Source organism: Dipodomys spectabilis, unplaced genomic scaffold, assembly GCF_019054845.1.
Source record: "Dipodomys spectabilis isolate Male_0828 unplaced genomic scaffold, ASM1905484v1 ptg000006l, whole genome shotgun sequence".
NCBI lineage: Eukaryota > Metazoa > Chordata > Mammalia > Rodentia > Heteromyidae > Dipodomys > Dipodomys spectabilis.
In genome coordinates this window covers 15,645,845-15,669,742 of record NW_024870683.1, presented here as the reverse complement: position 1 = coordinate 15,669,742, position 23,898 = coordinate 15,645,845, and the positions used below count along the sequence as shown (strand labels likewise).

Sequence of the window (23,898 nt, the reverse complement as noted above, 5' to 3'; positions counted from 1 at the left end):
CTAGAGGAAATTATTCAGGATGTAGTACTGAATATCAAAACTTACAAAGAGACTTAACATTTGGGTCTGTTGACAATTTCTTATCTTTCAAACCCATTCTTAATGAATTATCTTAGAAAATATCCAACTTAAATCTTGTTTAAGTACTTTATAAAAGTAGTAATAGTTCATGCAGCAGTGAAACTGACTTTGTTTATTTTTATATATATAAAAAAATCAAGATGGGGAGGAAGAAAGGACCCTGTAGTATTTCTATAGAAAATGTTTTTCCACAGAAATTCACAAATTTAAAAACTGCACTGAAATTTTCAGTACAAAAGATAGTCTCAAATCCTGGTTTATAACTGTCCTCTTAAAATGTGGATATAAGAATTGGACTCAAATTTATGAAATTTGAATGGGAAACATGTGCTAGTCTAGATTTTTATGTATATACAACATTTGGTTCATTGTAAATTTGCTAGCCTTAGATCTTTTTTTTTTTCATTCTTTTCCTTGATACACTCAAGAGTCCTGCTTTTCCACAATTTAGGCTATATATGTTCCAAAAGCAGACACTATCCATGCGAAGTGGCTACTTTTCAAAAGCGCTAACATACATTCCTTAGTACAGAGCTACACAAATACGCATTTAAAGCAAAAGGCATTCTGTGTTACGAATACACAATATTCAAAACTCTGCCTTATGCATTTGCTTATGATCCTACAATTCTCCAATATATATTCACAGACCATACCTTAACAACACTAGGCAAACACTTCTGTCAGATGGAATATATGAAAAGAATACATAAATTAACTGTGTCAGATGCACTGATAAGTCTCTCAGGTTTTTTTTTTTTTTTTCTCCCAAAGCAGCCACAGAAGAGCAGCAAAAAAATTTACTAACTGTAAGTATAAATTTAAAGACTTTTTTGAAGGAAACTTCGCAGGCTACTCGAAACTTCCATTCAAATAGGACTAGAATAGAGTAGAATAGAATAGAATATCTCAGTCACTATAACCAACAACACTGGTTTTGGAGCTGATCCCATGCCCAGAGCTGATTCCAAAATACTATTTTGCATGTGTGTAGGGTGGGAAGAGCACTTCTTGCAGCCTTTAGTAGCTAGTGATTATGCATGGTGGAAATGTTTGAAGCCTCTGAGTACTGTGTGGTCTTGCATATATTTGATTCATGCAATCCTTGTAGATGTTTTGAGCCAGAAAAGTGGAAAGTATTATTATTGTGTTTAAAGCAGCTCAAGACCAGACTAAAAGAGTCAGCTCCCCATCAGCCAGTACTGGGATGAAATCTTGAAAACTGCACTGGAAAGCCAGGGAGCTCTTAGCAGATACCAAGGTCAGTAAGATTGGAAGAGGTTATAATTAGCAGACACCTTTCACTGAAAAGTGTGTGTATGGGGGAGTGCATACGGGTTAAGTATAATTTTTTTTAAACTAGGTTCTTCCTTAAATTATGGAAAATGTTGGGAGACCAATAAAGAGTAAGTCGAAGTGACTTAGGACTTAATTATCTGTAAGACAAAATAAAAACTTTAATCTTAAACATTAACCATTGCATTAAATGGTTTAAAGACCAACCTGCTTTGAGCTCTGCTTATTCATGTATGATTTATATAATCTCAGTGCCCTTGCTAAATTGCTAATGTTTTATTATTATTGCACTGTTAAGCCTCACACTGAAGATGTGCCTTGTGGATTTACATTGAAATGTAACCTTGTGCCTTTCATATTAGATTAAAGCACAGTTTATCCTTGAGGCAGGATCTTAAGAGTCTTAATTCATGCACCAGGGCATTAATTATCTGGTGGCAGAAATGATAGCTGAACTCCAGACACTATGACCATTTACATAAGGACCCTTGCTGTAACTATAAAGACAATACTCCAAAATGCAGTTTTGAAGAACCATCACAGAAAATAATGAAAAGCATAATATATAAAACTATTCAGGCTTATAAAACTATTCAAGTATCTACATCTCACAGCTAATTTTTGTTCATATTCTCCTCACTTGGGCAGAAGACAAAAGCAGAGCGTGAACAGCAGTAAGGCAGCCCATATCTAGTTGAAGGATGACTTGCAATGAATGAGAGGCAGCAGGAAGATTAGAACAAAAACTGAAAACATTTACATGTCGCTAAAAAGCCACTGTGCGGTTTTTTTTTTCTTTATCAAGTTAAATAATAAAGCTCATGTGAGAGTGATATTCCATATATCAAATATCTCTCTGTGAGGTGGCTGGGAGATATATGTGCATATCTTCATATATCTATATGGCGGACACATTTATGTATGAAAAAGTAGCTTGGAAATTAATTTGAAACTCAAATGACATGGTTATACATAGATCATAATTTCTAAACACAATGTTAGTAAAACAGAATTTATTTGTAAAACAGGACCTGTTATATAAAATGGCACACAGTCAAGTTATACAAAAATACAAAATTTCTTTCTGATTACAGTTCTAGTTGCAAATGATGATTAGAAAGCATTCCTGGTGGCTTCCAGATAGCGGAGACTGCGAGCACATGGAACAGGAAGCAGCGAGGGTCCATGGTGTGGGGATGTTCAAGTGAGCAGAACCTAATTTCCAAGTTCAAGACTTCCATCAGGTCCTTGGAGGGACACCTCCTACAATAGCTAGCTCCTGGAGTGACTTGTCTTTTGGTACTCATCTTCTATACTTTTACCAATTCTAGTATTAGTTCCCAATGATTCTGAACACCCAAAAATCAGCGTGGCTACAAAACACATGATATATCCTGGATTTTTTCTCTCAGTTGTTAGTTACACAATTAGACGTATTCCATTTCAACTAATATTATAGGACATTGACATATATTTGGCAGTATTAGGAGTTAGATATTAACTTCTGGAGAATTATTAGTTCAAAACTGCTTAGGCAGTTTTGAAACCAACAATGTTGGTTTCCCAGATCTTGCTAAGATATGAACTCTTAAATTGTGTGTGTGGTTTTCTTTTTCTATTGTTATTTTTTTTAAATCCAGATTCTTATTGCAAATATTCTGAAAAAATCAGAAATAGTATATGAGCTTTGAAAAGAAACCAAGGCATTTAGCAATTTTTTTTTTAGCCTAGCTAGCATAAAGAACACCGATACTTAAAAAAGAATACAGTTTACCTTTTGCAGCAATTTAAAGGTCTAACCCTTTGAAAGGAAGCACAATAGCAAACAGCTACTTATGAAGCCCTAGTGACATGAATTTGAATGAGTGTCCATAATTCCAGTCTAATTCACTGTCTAATTCTGATAGGAGGCAATGCTTTCTTTCAAAAGGTTCTCCTTCCATGGAATGATAAAATGCTGAGGCTTTTTTTTTTTTGTACAGAGCCTGTATTTAGTGCAATAAGTTTAAAAAATTTGCTCTGAAATATTTACTTTACATTAACAAAAATAGCCTTTTTTTAAAAAAATTGTAACAAAAAGGAGTTATCGCATAAACAGATCATGAATTATTCTTAGCAAATTACACTTTTTTTTCTTAAAGCATTCACCATTACAATAAGCAGAACAATGGAATATTAGCCATTCATATCTGGTAAGCTTCAAGAATAATAATAACAAAAAAACCAAAAAGCCCCCAACCCACTCCCAAACATAAACAACATTCATACTTGAGGATCAAAACACTAACCAATTCTTCAGTGAAACATTGTAGAACTCTGGATACTCAATGGATTGCCAAGGAGCGGAGCACCTGCCAGTATGTGTTCAGATTTTATAGCAAGCATTTGGATAAAATGGCCAGTTTAACCCTAAGCCACTGCCATTCTTCTGAAGCAAAGAGCCCAAGCACCATGCTTTATGCTTTGCTTTCTTCCCTTTTTTATTCCTCCTAGCACTACCTAATCGGCAAATCAATACACAGAAACTTAAAGCTAAACTTGCTGGGTACCCCAGCTTCCTTTCAAATCAGGCACACAAATGTGTGAAGGATGCTACTAAAGTGAAAAGAAAGAAAAAGACAAATTATAAGAAAAAGTTTGCATAAGAAAGATTATCTACCCTTTTCTTTTTTTTTTTTCCTACTTTCTTTTTATAGAAGCATTAGGGTAAACTACAAATACCTGAGGAGTTGGTTACTTTTTAATGTTGGCTGACAAATGAGCTTTTATGAAAATTATGAGCTATTATGAAAATTCTCATAATGGGCCCACTGTATGTCTCTAAAAGTAAAATGACATGGCTTCTTTGATTGGGGGAAACTGACGGAAGTAATTCCTTTACTTAGCTGAAAGCACATGCCTAGTCTTGCGCTAGGACTTATGCATCTGTAAAATCAGATCTTGATGTTATACACACATCAGGGAAATTACCCCTGAAAACAATTTTGGACAAGAATTTGGTATAATAACTTTACCTAATCTAAGTAACTAAAGTTAAAATCTCCTCTAAGTTGTTAAAAATGTTAATCAGATATGAATCTAACATCTCCATTAAGACAATTACAATTGAAAACATTAAATGACGGAAGTTGCCTTGTAAAAGCCACCCGTATGAAAGGAGTACATGTTTGACAAAAATAAGCATAAAAAAGGTATTAAATCCCTGTTCCTTTTCTCTGATTTTGGCTGATTATGTGTGTGTGTGTATATACATATACATATATATATACACACATACATATACATATATACACATACCCACACACACAAATACATAGTTATGTGTATATATTGTTTTGGAATGTCAATGGGTTCCATAACCGCCGGCTAGGTTCAAGCAGAACTTGCTCCCGAAGCCTAGAAAACAAAGTCATACAGAGTATAATCTTAGACAATTACCATTAAAAGGAGATTGTGAACGATGTTACAAATACATATATGGTCAACAAACAGCAACACATGTCAAAATGATAGAGATTCCTTCCCTCTTAAGGAATCTGTATACATGGGGCTGAATTCCTATGAGTGTCAAAAGTCACATTCCTTCAATATCATATCTGAGGCACATAAAAAATGTAATTCTCCAGCTCATGTCTCCATAGTGCCCAAATCCTCTCCCCACCCAGACCTTTTCCTCTAAAAGATCTTCCCAATAGGACAGTGAATAAATAATTAGATTTTCCTAAACCACTCCCTCACATATGGTAATTTTTTTTCTAAAATCACTTGCAAAGAATTATAGAAAAACCTATGAGATCTCTCAAACTTTCGTTAACTTGTGAGACTCTCTTAAGAAAAAGTCCAAGACAATTGACAGTTATCTTGTTTCATTCAATGTGATTACTTGTCAAAAAGAAAATTTAAAACTTCATTTTCTGGAACACTATTTTATAGGCTAAAAATGAAGCTCAAATTATGATATTCCATTGAAGAGGAAAACAGAAAACAGCAGTGTTTCTTGACATATTGAAAAATAGAACTTTTCACTGAAGAAGATAACATACACAAACACAAATAAGCAATTTGAAATTACTAATCCCCCAATTTTAAGGAGGTATTTATCAGCTAATTCTTCTTTTGTGCAAATGTGTGTGTTGGTACTGGGACTTGAACTCTAGGCCTGGGTGCTGTCCTTTAGCTTTTTCACTCAAGGCTAGTGTTCTACTGCTCCAGCCATAGTTCCACTTCCAGCTTTTTTTAAGTGGTTAATTGGAGACCAGCTTTTCTTTTGGTAGTTAATTAAAGATAAGAATCTCATGGTTTTTCCTGCCCAGGCTGGCAAACTGCTGGCAAACCATGATCCTCAGATCTCTGCCTCCTGATGAGTTAGGATTATAGGCATGAACCACCATACCAGAGCATAGTGATAGTAGAGATCAACTGTAACCATGTACACTATGAAAGATAGAAAAGAAAGATAAGGAATAGCATATTAAAAAGTAAAGCTACTCTGTGTGCAACATTTCTTTTTTTCTTTTTGTGGTGGTACTGGGGTTTGAATACAGGGCCTTGCACCTGCCAGATGGGTGCTCTATCTCTTGAGTCACACTCCAGCACTGTGGACAACATTTCATACTTCTCTGTTGGAGGTTTTTAACCACTGAGAACATTCTTATGGACCAAGTGCTGCCATGTCCAAAGCCCCAGAAGAACAATGCACAAAATGTATTTGAGGACACAACAGACGATACTTTTTGCCATTCACAGGGAAGCAGTGAACTGATGAACAACATAAAACAAAAGCCAAAATGGAAGGAAGATTTGAATGTATTGTTTGTGGCTAGGTACACTAAAAACGAAAATACTACTTAGAAAAAATATTCTGCAAATGTAGTTTCTGGCAGAATACCAGGTAAACTGGGCAATTCTCTTAGGATTACTGCCTATAAGTTCAGCTGTGAAGATAGGAAGGCATACTCGCATTCTACTCTACCACAACTCATCTGCTGTTTCCTCAAGAATAATCTGGAAATACAGGCCGAGTACATGGCTCAAATGTAACCAACCTTTCTCCAAGTGCTAGAATCCCTGGGAAGACAAAAGGAGGATAAGACAAGTTCATAGTTTAAGATCCTTAAATGTCCTCTTTCTAATTATTTGCTGAGCAATGAGGACAATCAGGTAAGTAGAAGGAAGGAAAGCCTTCCTCACTTCTCCATGAACTTGATACTGCCGTCCCAATTAGGCCAGTACAGGCTTGAGACATGGTGGTGTTCTGCCACAACAAGAATAGCTATGTGAGAAATGACTCCGGATTCTCTTACACTAGTTATTATTTTTTTCTTCCAAATGACTAGGGAATTTATGTCTTTCACAAGTAAGCAGGAAAATGATTAGGCCGTATTAGGAAAGGATTGATGGCAACTTCTTTGCTATAGAAAAAGTTTTAAGAAACAAAGAAAGTGGAATCTAGGCATCAGAAGCTGTCAGCAAAAGAGGAAAGATGGTGATATAAAGAGAACAATGTCTTTGAAAAAGAAGAGTATAAACTTGAGCAAGTTGAAAGGAATTGCTATGATCACCTTCCAAAATGACAAAAATCAAACCGTCAAGTTCCAAGGGTATACTCAAAGGTTCGGTCAGTCAAATGGAAACTAAACACTGACAGTTACAAAGACAATCAGAGAAACAGCAGGTTCACCTTAGCAACACAAATCATCATCCCCAGGCCCCAAAGCACCAGTGAAGATGCTGTTCCTTTCAGCTTACTTTTACAGAAGATGGTCTCAGCTGTGACAAGCACTCTGCCATCCAAGTGATGGGTAAGCACACAAACAGAAAGAGCAGCACGTCCTGTGTGATACAGATAACAAATGCTTCTCCGGAAGAAGTGCAGTCGGTGAAGACAGAGACAGAGAAGAAGTGAAAGTGAAATTCTTGGAGGGCGGCTGCCTCCTCATCTCCACCTACCATCGGCTTTAGCTCTCTGGCATCAGCGACGCCTCCCTTACCAGCTTCTTTCAGGGCTTTCCTACTGTTCTCCACAAATTCCTGCAAAATATGGACCATATTCATTAATTCTGGAGTCCTCACGGATTTCAATCAGAAGAAATAAACTTACATATCTACGTGTGTTTATGACTCAACCCTGGTAGACGGATGGCCTATAAGTACAGCAGTAAATAATCAGTTAGCATCACACACAAGAGTAGCTAGATTTGTGGGGATGGATTACAGCACGTTGATGTAACCTCTCCCCATCCGTTCACTGTGACAATCTCACCAAGGCTCCGAGAAATAATGTTAGCTCTCTCTAGAAGGAAGAATACTTAACATTTTTAACAGATGATTTAATCTTAGAATATCATATTTTCATATCAAGGTCAAATAAATAATCACTTTCTGCTTTAGAAGCCTCCACTCAACAAAATTCCTGTAAGGTACAAGTATTTATACTGCAATGCATGAAATACTGAAAAAAACCCTCATATGACAGATAAACTAATTTTAAAGTGTCCATCTAGCCTTGACATTGTTTCATAAACTAGGAAGGCAGACAGTATCAATTAGTACTTGTTGTCAGAAGTAGTTAAAATGAGAATATTCCCTCCCCCACCCCTCACCCCCCAAAGGAAACATTTCTATTTGGTCAAAGTTTATGGAGCATATCTTCAATAAATATCCTCAGTTGTCATTCTTACACAGAAAAATGAAGTAAGAAGAACTCTGTATTTTTGGCTAGGCATGGTACACAATCCTGTAAATCCTGTAATCCTAGCAAAGAGGAAACTGAGGCAGCAGGATAATAAATTTGGGGGCAAAGTGTGCTACATGGTAAGATTCTGTCCCAAGAAAAAAAGAAATTCTATTTTTTTACTTTGTCTTTGATCGGTGGTTAAAGAAAAACGAACATTTCTTATAAATGCTTTAATGAACAAATATGAACACAAATATGAACACAATTAATTTAGAATTAATGTAGGCATTAGGAAAATGACCAAAATTTAGTTGATGATGTTCTCAATAAAAAAAAAAAAGTAACAAATAGAGCAACTAAAACACTTGGAATTTTTGCTACTAAAAAATATTAGATTTAACTAGATAAATTGTGCTCCTGGGCTAAGATTTATTATTTCAGTGTATTTGGTCTTCAATATTGCAGATTTTTCAAGATAGAAATGTTTCACTGTTTAATGTAAAGCACCATTATTAAAAAGCATCTTTAACTGGGCACTGGTGGCTCATACCTGTAATCCCAGCTACTCAGGAGGCTGTGATGTGAAGACTGAGGTAGGCAGAAATACTATGAGAATCTCACCTCCAATTAACCACTACCACAACAAAAAAGCTTAAAGTAAAAGCGTGGCTCAAGTGGTGGTGAAAAAGCTAAGAGACAGTGTGCCCAGGCCCTGAGTTCAAGCCCCAGGACCAGCACACATACACACATACACATACCCCCCCCCAAAAAAAAAGAAGAAAGAAGGAAGAAGAGGAGGATGAGGAAAAGAAGGAAGAGGAGGAAGAGGAGGAGGAGGGAGAGGAGGAGGAGGGAGAGGAGGAGGAGGGAGAGGAGGAGGAAGAAGAATTTGGTATTCTTTAATGTTGATGAAAAGAGTACCTAAATATGATTCTCAAACTATTTAAAACTTTAAGTGAGGTCTTAATCTAGGGAGGATACAGAGCAAGGGAGCTGTAAAATGTATGAGAATAGCATCTAGGTAAAGAGTCAGATACTCACGAATGTGAGAATCAAAACAATCTATTATGCAGAGGTCTGTTATATGTATTCACTATGGAACACCTTCAGTTTGACCTGGCACTGTTAGGAGATAAGTTTTAACAGCAAGGACAGTTGGAAAACTGAGTGCTGGAGAGAAACAGTCCCTAAGATCTAAGAATTAGCCTTTCTTTTTTTTTGTCTTTATGCCCTTTTCAAGAGTTCTTAGAATATCAGTGGCCCAATATTCCAAGTCAAGGGCTAAAAGGCACACTGAAAACTGTTTTCAAATCAATCTAGCTGCAGAGGGTGACAGTAGGGTAGAATAGGGTACACTTAGGACTATTAACCAGTGTTGGTCCCAATAGGCAATCGGAAGTGGTCTTTTCCATGCCAGGAAGACCTTCTTCCCTAATTTGCCCAAGAGGAACTTCAGCAGTGAGTGAGTATTACCAGTTTAAACTGAACCACTCCATTGCCTATCGTGAAAATGAAATGTAGAAAAATGTTTTGCAGAATAATTTTATTATTATTTCTTATCTCTCAAGCAGTAGGAGTCATTAACAGTACTTACCATCAGCACTTTATCCATATAGAACTCTCTGCCAGGGCTCCCATCATTGTATTTTGTATCAATGGCAAAACACAAGAACAATACATCCACTACCATTTCGTAAATGGACAGGAAGCAATGGGCGACTAGGAAAGCAAAGAGGCAGACGATGATCAGAGGCAGCACCCATACTGTGTAATCCTGCTGGTAGTTGAGCAGCATAATCCCAGCCAAACCTGTGCTGCAGACTATCAGCACCTGTGGCAGAGAGAGCAGAGACCACACTTATTACCTACTGCAGAAAACTGGAATTCTTCACTACCTGAGACTTAGAGTCCTCTTACTTTGGATAAATGAAGACCATTCATCTCAAATTAAAGAATCAAACATATATACCTATAAACATAGTTATACATGTGTACCACTTTATACAGGTTAGAAAAATCATATACAAATGACTCTTGCTTCCATTAATGATAACTGAGTAAGCCAGGTGCCAGAGGCTCACACTGGTTAACTACTGAGGAGGCTGAGATCTGAGGATTATGGTTCAAAGCCATCCCTGGGCAGTAAAGTCAGTGAGACTCTTCAATTAACCATCAAAAAGGCTGGAAGTGGAGCTGTGGCTCAAATTGTAGAGTGCTAGCCTTGGGCAAAAAAACCTTTGGCACAGTACTCAGAATTCAAGCCCCAAGACTACACCAAAAAAAGAAAAAAAAAAAATTGAGCTTTCTAAGTGCTGTGACGCTATATTGCTCCTGAAAACCTTACCTATCTTACAATATGGCAATTTTTAAGATAAATGTATATATATTTTAAAAAATTGCACTCAGAAAAAATTATTGATATTGGTATTGGTATGTATTTTTCTAAGCATTCATATATATGAAATTGTATTACCTAATCGAAATATTAAAAGCCCTTCATTAAAATTTATAGTATCATTATAAATGCTTCATAAATACTTGCTCAGCTGCATAAATTCATCTTATGGGTGATTTAAAGTTTGTTTAACCAGTCTCCCACTGGTAGAGATTTATATTATTTTCAGCTATAAATTATGCTGTAACAAACATTTCTATTCTTAGAATTTTTCCTGTGTTTTATATTTTATTTCATGTAGAATATATGGCCAATTTTACCTAATTTGTCATGAGGTTTAGATTTAGACTGTGAAGAAAGGACACCTTTAACATCCATGCTAAAAATAATAAAAGAAGCCAGGCACTGGTGGCTCATACCTATAACCCTAGCTATTCAGGAGGCTGAGACCTGAGGATTGTTGTTCAAAGCCAGCCGGGGCAGGAAAGTCCCTGAGGCTCTTATCTCCAATTAACCACCAGAAAACTGGAAGTGGCGCTCTGCTCAAGTGGCAGAGCACTCATTCACCTTGAGCTGAACAGCTCAGGGACAGTGCCCAGGCCCAGAGTTCAAGCCCCACAATTGACAAAAAAAAAAAAAAAAAAAAAAAAAAAACCCAAAACAAAAAACCAGTAGATGCCATCTACTTGCCATCTACTCTGTTGCTTCATAAGTTCATACACAGCATTTTAATTTTTTTTTGTTTAAAAAATATATTTTATTACATCTCTTCAACAACCCTAGGAATGGTTTATGGCAGACATTATCAACCCCATTTTGTGGTTTAGGATATACATCCAGAGCCAACCTGCTCAAGGTCACAGGGCAAAGATTAGATTCCTCTCAAATATTGGCTTCATGATGCCGACCTAGGACTCTCCCTAGGGAAAAACTCAGCAAACACTTGGAAACTGACACATAGTAATAACAGATTATATTGAATCCAAGACATACTCTTTCCCATCCTTTTTTCTTAGCCTTCTAGTACAGGTTTTAAATGCAGGAAAAGGAAATGTACTATAGAACAGCAGCAGCCTTTTCTTCTCTAATGCGGAGGACAGGGAAGACTTTTTGTCCTCACCATTTACCAACATCAAGACATCTTTCCTTCACTGTTACCTTAACCATGAATTATAATGCATTAGGCAATACAGCGGTTCATCTATAATGCTTCCATCCCCCCATTCCAGGTGATTTTATGGAGCAAATCTGAATCTATCCAGGACTTGGTAGACTATTCCCACAAACTTGTAACTATATACTTATGAATCATATTTTTTAATGGTGTACATATTGTGGTAGTTTCCACAGATGGTTATTTTCTTTCCTTCTTGAAGTTTCAATTTCAGAATGAGTTACATTTCCTTGCTAGAGAGCTGGGGTTCTTTATGTTCTTATCTTGCTACTAAACCATATTTGAAATGTTAAAGTCAATTCAAGGAAGAACAAGTATCCCAAGCCATACTTCTGGATATAAGAGTCTCAGAGATCTGAAGTGGAGATGTGGCTCAAGTGGCAGAGTCAGCCTTAAACATAAATGTTAAATAAGAGAATGAGGCCCTGAGTTCAAGCCCCAGTACTGATACAACAAACAAGCAAACAAACCATCTCACAGAACTGTCTGCCTGAGCAGGCTTTGAACCAAGATCTTTAGATTTCAGTTTCATGAGTAGCTATCATAATAGTCATGAGCTACTGACACCTGGCTCCAAAGACATTTAAAATGTTGACTGGATGGAGTAACCTCATTGCTCTTAGCAAATGTTAGTAAGAGAATAGTTTTGATGGGCCATCATTATTGTGTGTAATTAGGAAGACTCCCAAAGCAAGCAAAAGTATATGATATTATATGAAGTATAAAAGATAAGGACAACCAGGTGTGTATGCTATGACTGCTAGACTATAGAAACACAAGCCTATGAAATAACACAGGATGGAATATACAGAAATCAGGAAAGAAGGTTATAGTGTGGTATGATAAGTCTCATTCTTTCTTTCCTCATCTTTTCCAATTTTCTGACCATTTTATGGTTTGAAATACAGGTGCAATGAAATCTAAGTATACTGCAATTTATATTCTTCAGCTTTTAGTAGTATGGAATAAATTGTTTCTTCTCAGACACTTTTAAGGGAGGTAGAAGTCTCTCATAGCTCTATTTTAAAAGGGTCTATATTCAATAACAATGACAGCTGAAGAATGTGTCAAACCTCCTAAATACCCTATATTCATTCACAAATCTGGGAGATTGGCCCTACTGTATTCCAGTACCAATGAACGAGAAAACACAGGGAGGTTATGTAACCTGCCTCAGGTCACACAGCTAGTGAGTATGAGAACCAGAATTTAAATCAAGGACTTTAGGCTTTAGAAGCAGTATCACCCTTTAGCACTACAATGACAGTTTCCTAATTCATACTTTGGGGGTTTTTATTGTTGTCCTTTGTTTTTTGCTGGTCCTGGGGCTTAAAGTCAGGGCCTGGGTGCTGTCCCTGAGCTTCTTTTGCTTAAAGCTAGTGCTCTACACTTGAGCCACAGTGTCACTTCTGGCTTTTTCTGAGTAGTTTATTGGAGGTAAGTCTCCAGGATGTTTCTGTCCAGGCGGTCAGTGATCCTCAAATCTCAGCCTCTTGAGAAGCTAGGATTATAGGCGTGAGCCACAGGTGCCCAGCTTGTTTCCTTATTCTTTACCAACAAAACATGTAGAATAAACAAGAGGCAATTACTTAGCCTCAACGTGCTACTTACTGTTCTCCCATCTGAAAAATGAATTTGCCTTCTACGTTTGTTGTGAGGATTAAATGAACATAACACATATAAAGTAAATAGAAACGTATCTATTGAACATTAAAGGCTTTACAACTGATTGCTATATATTAAATTAGCTGCAGTTTTGTGTTGAGCTAAAGGGCAAATTTGTACAAAAACAAAAGTTACCAAGATAATATTCTTGTTTCAGATAACATGGTTGGTCTTACCTTGCCTAGGAACAGCATGAAGTCTCCCACGGTATTGATGGCAGCCACGCGCAGGGCATTCTCCACCAGAATGACAAAGGCATCCTTTGCTGAGGTGCAGAAGTTGGTGCTGTTGATAGCTGTGGCTGTGTATGCATTCTGGGTAACAGGAAAAAAAAATTCTCAGCAGGAAATGAAAACTTTTTTTTTTTTTGGCCGATTATAGGGCTTGAACTCTGGGCCTGGGCATTGGTCCTGAGCCCCTTTGTGTCAAGGCTAGTGCTCTACCACTTGAGCCACCGTTCCACTTCTGTTTTTTGTTTGTTTGTTGTTTTCCTGATTAGTTTGTTGGAGATAAGAGTCTCATGGACTTTCCTGCCTGGGCTGGCTTTGAATTGCCTGGGCTGGCTTTGAATCGTGATCCTCAGATCTCAGCCTTCTAAGTAGCTAGGATTACAGGCTCCAATTAGGATTACAGGCGTGAGCCACCGGTGCCCAGAGGAAACTTACTTTTAAAAGATGAACACCAGACATAATTACAACACAGTTTTTTGTTTTTGTTTTTGGTCAGTCGTGGGGGCTGAACTCTGGGCCTGGGCGCTATCCCTCAGCTCTTCAGCTCAAGGCTAGCGCTCTACCACTTCAGCCACAACACCATTTCCAGCTTTTTTCTGCTTATGTGGTGTTGAGGAATTGAACCCAGGGCCTCATGCATGCAAGGCAAGCACTCTACCACTGAGCCACCCTCCCAGCCCACAACACAATTTTTTAAATTTTGACTATTTCTGTCAAACCCATGGCGTTCATGAGGTACAAACTGAGATGGGAGCACAAAGAAGCATAAAGACAGCTGTCCAGTAGCTTAGTTTGAGTCTTTTTAAAAAACCACTTATACACACACAGACTTTTCCAACATGCATGAACTTCCTGTCTTTGTAAAGCCACAGCATCACTGCCAGTTTTCTGATGGCTAATTAGAGATAAGAGTATTGTGATCGTTACCGTGATTCTCGGATCTCAGCCTCCTGAGTAGCTAGGATAACAGGCATGAGCCACTGGTGCCTGGCTAAGCAAACATAATTTAACCTTTGGCTCAGGCTCAAGACTACAGATATAAGTGACACACTACATATTCTAGTGTTGCTTCACAAGCTGCAGAGACATGCATAGCATCAGACTGCTGGGATGCTTCGTCTGGAACACCCACCAGCTCTGCTCTGGTGACTTTTCTTCTATTTTGTCATTTCCCATAGCTACATAGTAGATAACTATTTTATTATGCAGGTTTTACCCATCCCCTCCCCCCATGGATTCAGGACCTCAGTCCTCCAGAGAAAACCTCCTTCCTCATTAGTCTAATAGTAAGTAATAAGTACTAAGTAGTAGTCTAATAAGTAGAGTTCATACTAACTCTGCCCTGAGGGTGGGTCTTCATTGACTTGAACCTAGTCTTTAGGTGTTGATACATAAACTACTTACAGCTAATGAAAGTAAAGTTATGTTCCCTGGGGCTTTGATGGAAAAGAGGTTTCTTTTCCCTCCCAAAGGTTTTCTTGAAAGACTTGCATGTGTGAATGGGCAAAGGTCTTTTGCCAACATAATAGGAAAAGCTGCTGGAAGTCACTTTGTGAAAGTAGGGGTGAAAGCCCAAGTTGAAGTCCTGCTAAATCAGTGTCAAGGGAAGGCATTACAAGTTTGGATTAGGAGTAAGCCAGCTTTCTGGGCTTTTCCGTTATAGAAATTAATGTATTGCTGATAATCAGTTCCTCTCCCTTATTTAGGACAATTGTGCTGAGAACTTTCAGTCTTTTGTAATACTGAGTCCCAGACATGGGAGGGACTTCATTTAAACCTAGGTGCCAGAAACACATCATACACTACGACCAGGTAGGCTCCATCCCAGAGATGCAGGGATGGTTTAACATACATAAATCAGTAAATGTAATCCAACACATCAACAGAGCCAAGGTCAAGGATCACATGATTATCTCCACAGATGCAGAAAAGGCCTTTAATAAAATTCACATTCATTCATGCTAAAAGCTCTGGAGAAAATAGGAATAGAAGGAACATTTCTTAAAACAATAAAAGCCATTTACGATAGACCAATAGCCAATATTATACTTAATGGGGAAAAGCTACAACCAATTCTCCTAAAATCAGGAACAAGGCAAGAATGTCCTCTGTCTCCATTCCTCTTCAATATAGTCCTGGAACCCTTAGCCAGAGCAATAAGGCAAGAAAAAGACATCAAAGGGATCCGCATTGGCAAAGAAGTTCAACTATCCCTTTTTGCAGACAACATGATACTATACCTTCACAATCCCCAAAACTCCATCCCCAAACTCACAGAAATCATAAATCACTTCAGCAAAGTAGCAGGATACAAAAATCAACCCATAAAAATCAGTTGCCTTCCTGTACACTGACAATGTACAAGCAGAGAGGGAAATAAAGGAAGCAACCCCATTCACAATAACCTCCCCAAAAATAAAATACTTAGGAATTAACCTAACTAAAGATATAAAAGAACTATTTAATGAAAACTATAAAAATTTAAAGAAAGAAATTACTGAAGACACTAGGAAATGGAAAGACCTCCATACTCTTGGATAGGCAGACTTAATATAGTGAAAATGGCAATACTGCCAAAATTAATATAAAAATTCAGTGCAATTCCTATTAAAATCCTAATGACGTACATCTCTGAAATATAGAAAACAGTCCAAAAATTCATATGGAACAACAAAAGACCTAAAATAGCCAAAACAATTCTAGGGCATAAAGACAACATGGGAGGGGTATCCATGCCGAACTTCAAACTCTACTATAGAGCCATAATAAAAAAGACAGCATGGTACTGGCACAAAAACAGACCCGAAGACCAATGGAATAGAATAGACGATCCAGAAATAAATCCACATGCCTACAGACAACTGATATTTGACAAAGGAGCCAAAGACATACAATAGAAGAAACACAGCCTCTTCAACCACTGGTGCTGGGAAAACTGGGTGGCCACATGCAGAAGACTAAAAGTGGACCCCAGCCTATCATCATGCACCAACATCAACTCAAAATGGATTAAAGACCTTAACATTAAACCTGAATCTCTGCAACTACTGCAGGACAGAGTATGAGAGACACTTGATCTTATAGGCACAGGAAGGAACTTCATGAACAGAGTCCCAGGGTCACAACAAATTGGAGAGAGACTCGACAAATGGGACTACCTTAAAATAAAAAGCTTCGGCACAACTAAAGCTATAGCAACCAAGCTAGAAAAGACAACCAACTAATTGGGAAAAAATATTTACCAGCAATGTATCAGACAAGGGGTTAACATCCAGTATATATAGGGAACTCAAGAAACTAATCCCTCCCAAACCTAACAAACCAATTACTAAATGGGCAAGGGAACTAAAGAGAGACTTCTCAGATGAAGAGATAAAAATGGCAAAGAAACACATGAGGAAATGTTCACCATCCCTGGTTGTGAAGGAAATGCAAATAAAGACAACCCTGAGATACCACCTTACCCCAGTCAGAATGTCCCACATCCTCAAGTCAGCCAACGACAAATGCTGGAGGGGATGTGGAGAAAGAGGAACCCTATTACACGGCTGGTGGGAATGTACACTTATACAACCACTTTGGAAAGCAGTCTGGAGGGGCCTCAGAAAGCTAAATATTGACTTCCCTTATGACCCAGTCATACCACTTCTAGGCATCTATCCTGAACAACAGGAACCAGTATACAAGGACACATGCACCTCCATGTTTATTGCAGCACTGTTCACAATAGCCAGGATATGGAAACAACCCAGATGCCCCACCACAGATGAATGGATCCAAAAATTGTGGTATCTATACACAATGGAATATTATGCAGCCATTAGAAAGGACAAAATAATGGCATTTGCAGGGAAATGGCTGGAGCTAGAAGGAATCATGTTGAACAAGGTAAGCCAAGAGCAAAGAGACAAACGGTACGTGGTCTCCCTGATAAGTCGATGTTAAATCCAAAATGTAAGGTGATACGACAAAATTAACAAGACTTAAGAAACAAAGGACTTCCACTCATCTGGTTGAATCACTACTAAATAACCCCATGCTGCTGATCACATGTATGGTATATATGCATACACCAGAGGGGAACTAGGAAGATGACACAGAACTAGAGGGAATCAGGGAAAAACATATAACAGCGGGACCCATCAGCTGCACTGGACATTGACCAAAATGAACTAAGCAACTCAACAACAGTGATGGGAGGGAGGGAACAAGTGGGAAAGAGGGAACAGCTGATGCTATGCAAAACAAAAGAAATGTACATACCACCCAATGTGGAAGAAATAACTATCGCAAAACTCATAGAACTCCTAAGTGTTATAGACTGTGATAGACAATTTGCTCCAGGAAAGTTAGAATGTGTGACTTTAACTGAGCATCACTATTCCACAATACTGTGAAATTTGGGGAATTATGCAACCACTTAATCACAATAAAAAATTTGAAAAAAATAAAAATAAAAAAATAAAATAAACCTAGGTGCTTCTGTTGCTGAACCACTACTTACAAACTCTTAATATATTCTTTCCATTCCTTTTTCTATAACATTGGAGAGCAGCATTACCATCTTCTGTGAAGTGTAAACACGCATTTCAACATTGATAAACCTGAGTATGAGGAAGGGAAAGTGGATAGTTGTGACTAAAACTTTTGGCCCTGAGGAATTTTAGTGCTGACTTAAGTTGTCAGTGAGCCCCAAATATTGTAATAATCAAAAAACTGTTGAATATGAAGGGCTTCCTATGAAGTTTTAAAGACTGAATTTGGGAGAGACATTCATGAATATTCTAGTTTTACATGGTTAGTTCTTAGGATTAGTATAGAGAAGTATGAGTTATCATACTTAGTTTGCAATTATCTGATGAAATTCATTAAAAATATATAACATTTCAGAGCTGAAGAATAAGAACCTTATAGAGTAGATTACTACCCAAGGTCCTTTAACCTTTTTTTGTTTTTCAGTGATGGAACAGCAGGATATGACAGGGTACTTTGAGAGATATATGATTTTGTTATGTAGAATTTCACTCTATGAGAATGTATAAGTACATTGTGTTTATATCAACAGTTAAAAATATAAAATATTTTAAAGAAATCACATATTGAGTTTTTCTGCTAGCATCCATTCATTTACTACTTGCTTTCTTATATCATCATCTGCCAGTTGATTTTTTTTAACCTGTTATAAGACAGCAGGAACTAGTTAACTATTTGACTGTAGTTCTTCACAATATTTCCCCCCATTTTCTACAAAAATTTTTTAAAAAAATATTTATTGTTATTTTAAAGGTGATGTACAGAGGGGTTGCAGTTACAAAAGTCAGGCAAAGAGTACATTTCTTTTTGAACAATGCCACCTCTTACCTTTCTCCCAGTTTTTCCCTCCTGTCTCCACTCACAAGTTGTATAGTTCATTTTCAACATAGTCTAGTGAGTATCACTGCTTGCATTTGTTTACCTTTTGTCCCACCATTTCTGTGCCCCTCATTACTCTCCCAAAGAGATAAATGAACAAACAAAAGGAAAAGAAAACAAAAACAGCAAGAAAGAAAAATTTAAAAAAACCACTTTGTTTCCATTTCCTGAGTTCACTTTGATAAATATTATTTTATATGATCAGATGCATATAGCTATTGAACCTATGTGATCTTGTCCTGAAAATATCCTCCTTTGGTCTCATTCTGTGTGAATGACTAGAGACCTGTACAATTTATCATGTCCCAGTGTATTTCTTTTTTCTTTTACCATCCAGTGCACTTACTTGTAGATTTATAGGTGCATTCTAGTTACCACAAATGAGGAAAACCACGCAACCTATGTTGCTTTGTGGTCAGGCTGGCTTCTCTGTGAAATGTTCTGCAAAATGTCTCAAGGAAGTAAAAATAAACTATACTTTTGACCTTGTTTTACAGTAACACTGCTGAGAAAGACACAGAAAAACTCCTCCAGCCAGACCCATTTTCAAAGAACAGAACGGCCCCAGTTCTCACTAGTTTGCCAAGTGCTCACAAAAATATCCATTTAAACTTTTATTCTAGAGCAGGGAGGGGTCAAAGCTCCGAGAAGGACCCTATCTGGCCTGCTGACCACTGTATAAATAAAATTTTACTGGAATGCAGCTCTGCTTATTTGGCAGAATTGAGCACTTATGACAGAGACTATATGGCCAATAAAGGCCACATTACTTGCTTTTTTATTCTTTTTGCTGATCTGTTCTATATAGTATGGCTAAAGATCAATTTTAACTTTGTTTACAGTCTATTGGACATATCTTAATTTTTTTGAAATGAAAACTTTCGTGTGCTCATTTTAAGTTTTAATAACTTTTACAACTTACACTTTCATTTTTCTTCCTTCCCTCTTCTTCCTCTCTCTCTCTCAAATTTTTTTTTGAATAGTATTGGTGATTAAACCCAGGTCCTCACACATGCTAGGCAAGTATTCTACTACTCACACCCTCAGCCCTCTCATTATAATGCCTGTGTTCAACAATTTAGCTGACAGAATTGATCACTAATTTAGTAATCTGGTATTTAACTCCCCTGAAGAGAAATCTCTTATTTCCTATATTCTAAGATATGATTAAGAGATTAATGAACCAGTTACTAGTAATAGAATTTTAAGAGAAAAATACTTTTCAATATTAGCTGTAGTGATTATGATTTATAATACTGATTTAAAAAGCATTATATTGTCTAGAGTCAATGAAATTAGACAACCCATTTCTATCAACTAAGTCTGTCTGAGGCCCCCTCCTCTCAAATGAGAAACAACTCATCTGAATGGTATTGTTCTACCCTTTCCAATTTCACCATGAGCCTCCTTGAAATGGGAGACAAAAGCAAGGGAGGTTCCACATATTCTCATTCTCTTCATGTCAGCTGACTACAGCAGAGTGCCCAAAACTTCTAATTAAACTGTGAGTGCTTTGAATTCATTTGAGAATTATTATTCTTGCTCTTAACTCTTTTGTGTCACCACACTCTGCCCCATCCATCTACTTTTATTATTTTATTATTTTTTTTTTTATTTTTTGGGTCTGGTGGTGGGGCCTGAACTCTGGGTCTGGGCGCTGTCCCTCAGCTCTTCAGCTCAAGGCTAGACGCTCTACCACTTGAGCCACAGCGCCACTTCCGGCTTTTTTCTTTTTGCTTATGTGGTGCTGAGGAATTGAACCCAGGGCATCCATCTACTTTTAGAGCAGAAGCCTATGTAAATTTTTCCTTTTCTCCACCCCATTCTAGGGTAGGATATCACCTTTCAAATACTGCCTCCTTGGCAGCATTCCTCAAGATCTTTAGAACTATTTGGTCTTCATGGTAACTGAGAAGACACAGATGGATATTCTAACTTCTTTACTCCCAGGACTGGGAAGCACACAAAGTTCAAGATGGCCTTCTCTTCAGGAAGAAAAATGTGCTGAAGATGACATCAGACCACAGAAATTTCCCTCTATGTCCACATTTCCTGGTGTGAAAGGACACATGCAGAAGTAAAGGAGGTCAGGTCTGGTGGGTGCCATATTGGCCACATGGTGGATGATAAAATCTGGCATCTTCTGTTCATGCTGAGGGGAAGGAAACACCTGGGAAGCAGGGGTGGGTACTTGGCTGATAGGTTACTGAGCCTGTCAGTCCAGGGCCCGGGACTGGGAATTTCCTGTGGACTTGCCCTCTGCTCAGACCCTAATTAGGTCCAGAGCAGCCTAATGTCATTACGCCATGCCACATGTGTCTCTATGATCGTCTCTTGTGTCCTGTCTCCTGGCTCATCTCTGGTCATCCTGGGGTCTCAATTCAGCTCTCCATTGGAGCAGAATTGGTTTCTTGGTATTGGTTTTGTTGTTTCTTTCCTCTCTGACCTATTTCCTAACCGTGTTAAGTGTATTTGGAGGTGAAGCCTTTGTAACAAGTGGCGGCCTGCAGCTTGCTAACTGTATAATAAAGACTCCAGTATCCTATCTTCCAAAATGTGGCTTCTGGGATAATTCACCTTACAACAGTGTGAAGATTATTATGAAATTTTATATTCTTGCTTTCCCTAATAACTGAGCTTTCTAATACGGACAACTAAGGTAGAGTTTTGAGTCCGGCCACCTTATCAGGCAACCTTCCTTATCTTGAACTGAACTACCCATAGAGTCCAGCACGTTTCAACATCCGGTACCTTCCCAAAAGACACATGCTTGAGACTTATCAATGCCAGAAAGCAGGACTAAGAATGACCACCATCTCAGAATCTTTAAAAAAACAATGTCTTTTAAACAAAGTGACCTGTTAGTAATTTTGTGTGATGAAACTTAGAGAACTACTAAGAATGTGTACAAAACATGTTATAGCAGATGGTCACAATGCTATGTTCTCACAGATGAGAAGCAGAGTCCTAGTTCTCATCCATGAAACAGGAAACAAGGCCTTCCTTGGGGGAACTGTGGGGAGATTATAATGTATGTCAAGTATGCTTAGTATGGTATCAGGTACTTGGCACTGAACTCAAAAGTGATTCTCTATAAACTCCTCACATTATGTAGAGAAAAGCTTTATAATTTTAAGAGCTCTTCAATCAGAAAACACGCACAATGACTGTCTCCAACTGGTGTTCAAATAAAGTAAGGAATAAGCAACCTAGTACCAGCAGAAAACATTCTCATTGCAACAATCTCTTTTCCTAAAGTGAATACTGTTAGACTGGATGTATCTTCACCTTCATGTTGTGTTTAGCACCTACAGAACAAAAAGCAGCTCTGTTTGCAAAGTTCTAACACCTCTGTTATAAATAGCAAATGGCTTTCTCAACTTCCCTGTTTATTATTGTTTCATAAATTCTCCAAAGCAGAGGCAACACACTGGTAGTCCATGTATAGCTGACACTGTCTAAACCAAGAGCTTAGATTTTTGGCTCACTCAACTTTTTAAAAAAGTGGTTGTCAATATTTACATAGCAAGAGACAAAATGTAAACATCTAGATTTCTGGCTTATCTGGAAAGCTAGAAACTGTAAATTCACACACAGCATAGACTAGAGGACCTTGAATAAAATCTACTTTCTTTAGAAGAAATCTGAGCTCTCCAATTCACCACAGTCTCCAGCATTTTCTCTTACATTAGTATCTCTGTTACCAGTTCCTTTCATTACTTCAATTGGCCCTTGCATTTGTATTGAGTTTTCCATCCCTGCTCAGGCACATGTCAGGAAAGACAGCTAAAGAACAGAAAGGGTAGGCTGGGAATGTGACTTAGTGGTAGAGTGCTTGCCTAGAATGCATGAAACCCTGAGTTTGATTCCTCAGTACCACATAAACAGAAAAAGCTGGAAGTGGCATGGTAGCTCAAGTGGTAGAGTGCGAGCCTTTAGCAAAAGAAGCCCAAGCACAGTGCCTAGGACCTGAGTGCAAGCCCCAGAACTGGCACAAAAAAAAAAAAGAAGAAGAAGAAGAGGAAGAAGAGGAAGAAGAGGAAGAAGAGGAAGAGGAGGAAAGGAGGAAGACGAAGAAGATGAAGACAAAGAAGAGGAAGACAAAGAAGACAAAGACGAAGAAGATGAAGAAGACAAGACAAAGACGAAGAAGAAGAAGAGGAGGAGGAGGAGGAGGAGGAGGAGGAAGATAATGACAACGAAGAAGAAATGGGGCAAAACACCACAATAGAACATAACTAACTCATGAGTGTTAACCACCTTCTAAAGAATACGGACAAAGCAGAATTCTAAATCGGGTTGTCTACAGGCAAAGCATGAAGCATTATGCCTGACACAGTCAATGCTCTATGTTAGACAGCAATATCATTAGTATCACTATTTCACTGTACTCTATTGTCTAAATATAACATCAGAGAGTAAACAAGTGATCTGACAAGAATCAGTGGGGGACAGTACTGGGTTTAAACTGGGTTTAAACTCAAAGCCTCACACTGCATAGGCAGTCATACCTTAGCCCTTTTTGCCACAAGCCAACCCAGATTGCTATCCCCTACCTATGCTTTCAGAATAACAGATTGTGGTGCATACTATCATGCTCAGCTTATTTGTTAAAATGAAGGTCTCATTGACTTTTTTGCCCAGGCTGGCCATGAGCTGTAATACTCCTGTATCTGCTTCTTGAGTTAGCTAGGATTACAGGGATGTGTCACCACACCTAGCCTACACAAGATTTTGTTTGTTTGCTTGTTTTGTGGCACAGTGGTATGAACACAGGGCCTTATGCCTGATAAGCAGGCATTCTACCACCTGGCCACACTCCTAGCCCAACAAAGAATTTCTGAAAAATAAGAATGAGAGGAACTGTATCATAAGATACAATCAATAATATTTAAATACTGCAGTATTTGTATAATAACAATGGTATGGAAAAGAAAGTTCAGGCACAAATTCTGGCAAGATATGTAAG

General features: G+C 37.9%; 1 protein-coding gene across 3 annotated transcripts in view; it reads right to left on the bottom strand.

The window, feature by feature from the left end:
* The window catches only part of Slc44a1 (solute carrier family 44 member 1), a 175,632-nt gene that overhangs the window by 32,324 nt on the left and 119,410 nt on the right, over positions 1 to 23,898 (bottom strand). The window contains exons 13-16 of one of the 3 annotated variants that reach the window (XM_042695029.1): positions 13,464 to 13,601; positions 9,648 to 9,884; positions 7,327 to 7,407; positions 2,376 to 4,773 (exon numbers count right to left, since the gene is read on the bottom strand). In XM_042695029.1, coding sequence (XP_042550963.1) covers positions 4,750 to 4,773; positions 7,327 to 7,407; positions 9,648 to 9,884; positions 13,464 to 13,601 — 480 coding nt within the window. In that variant the 3' untranslated portion in view covers positions 2,376 to 4,749. Of the gene's footprint in view, positions 1 to 2,375; positions 4,774 to 7,116; positions 7,408 to 9,647; positions 9,885 to 13,463; positions 13,602 to 23,898 lie in introns of those variants that run through there. The other 2 variants (XM_042695035.1, XM_042695026.1) reach the window with 2 other exon arrangements.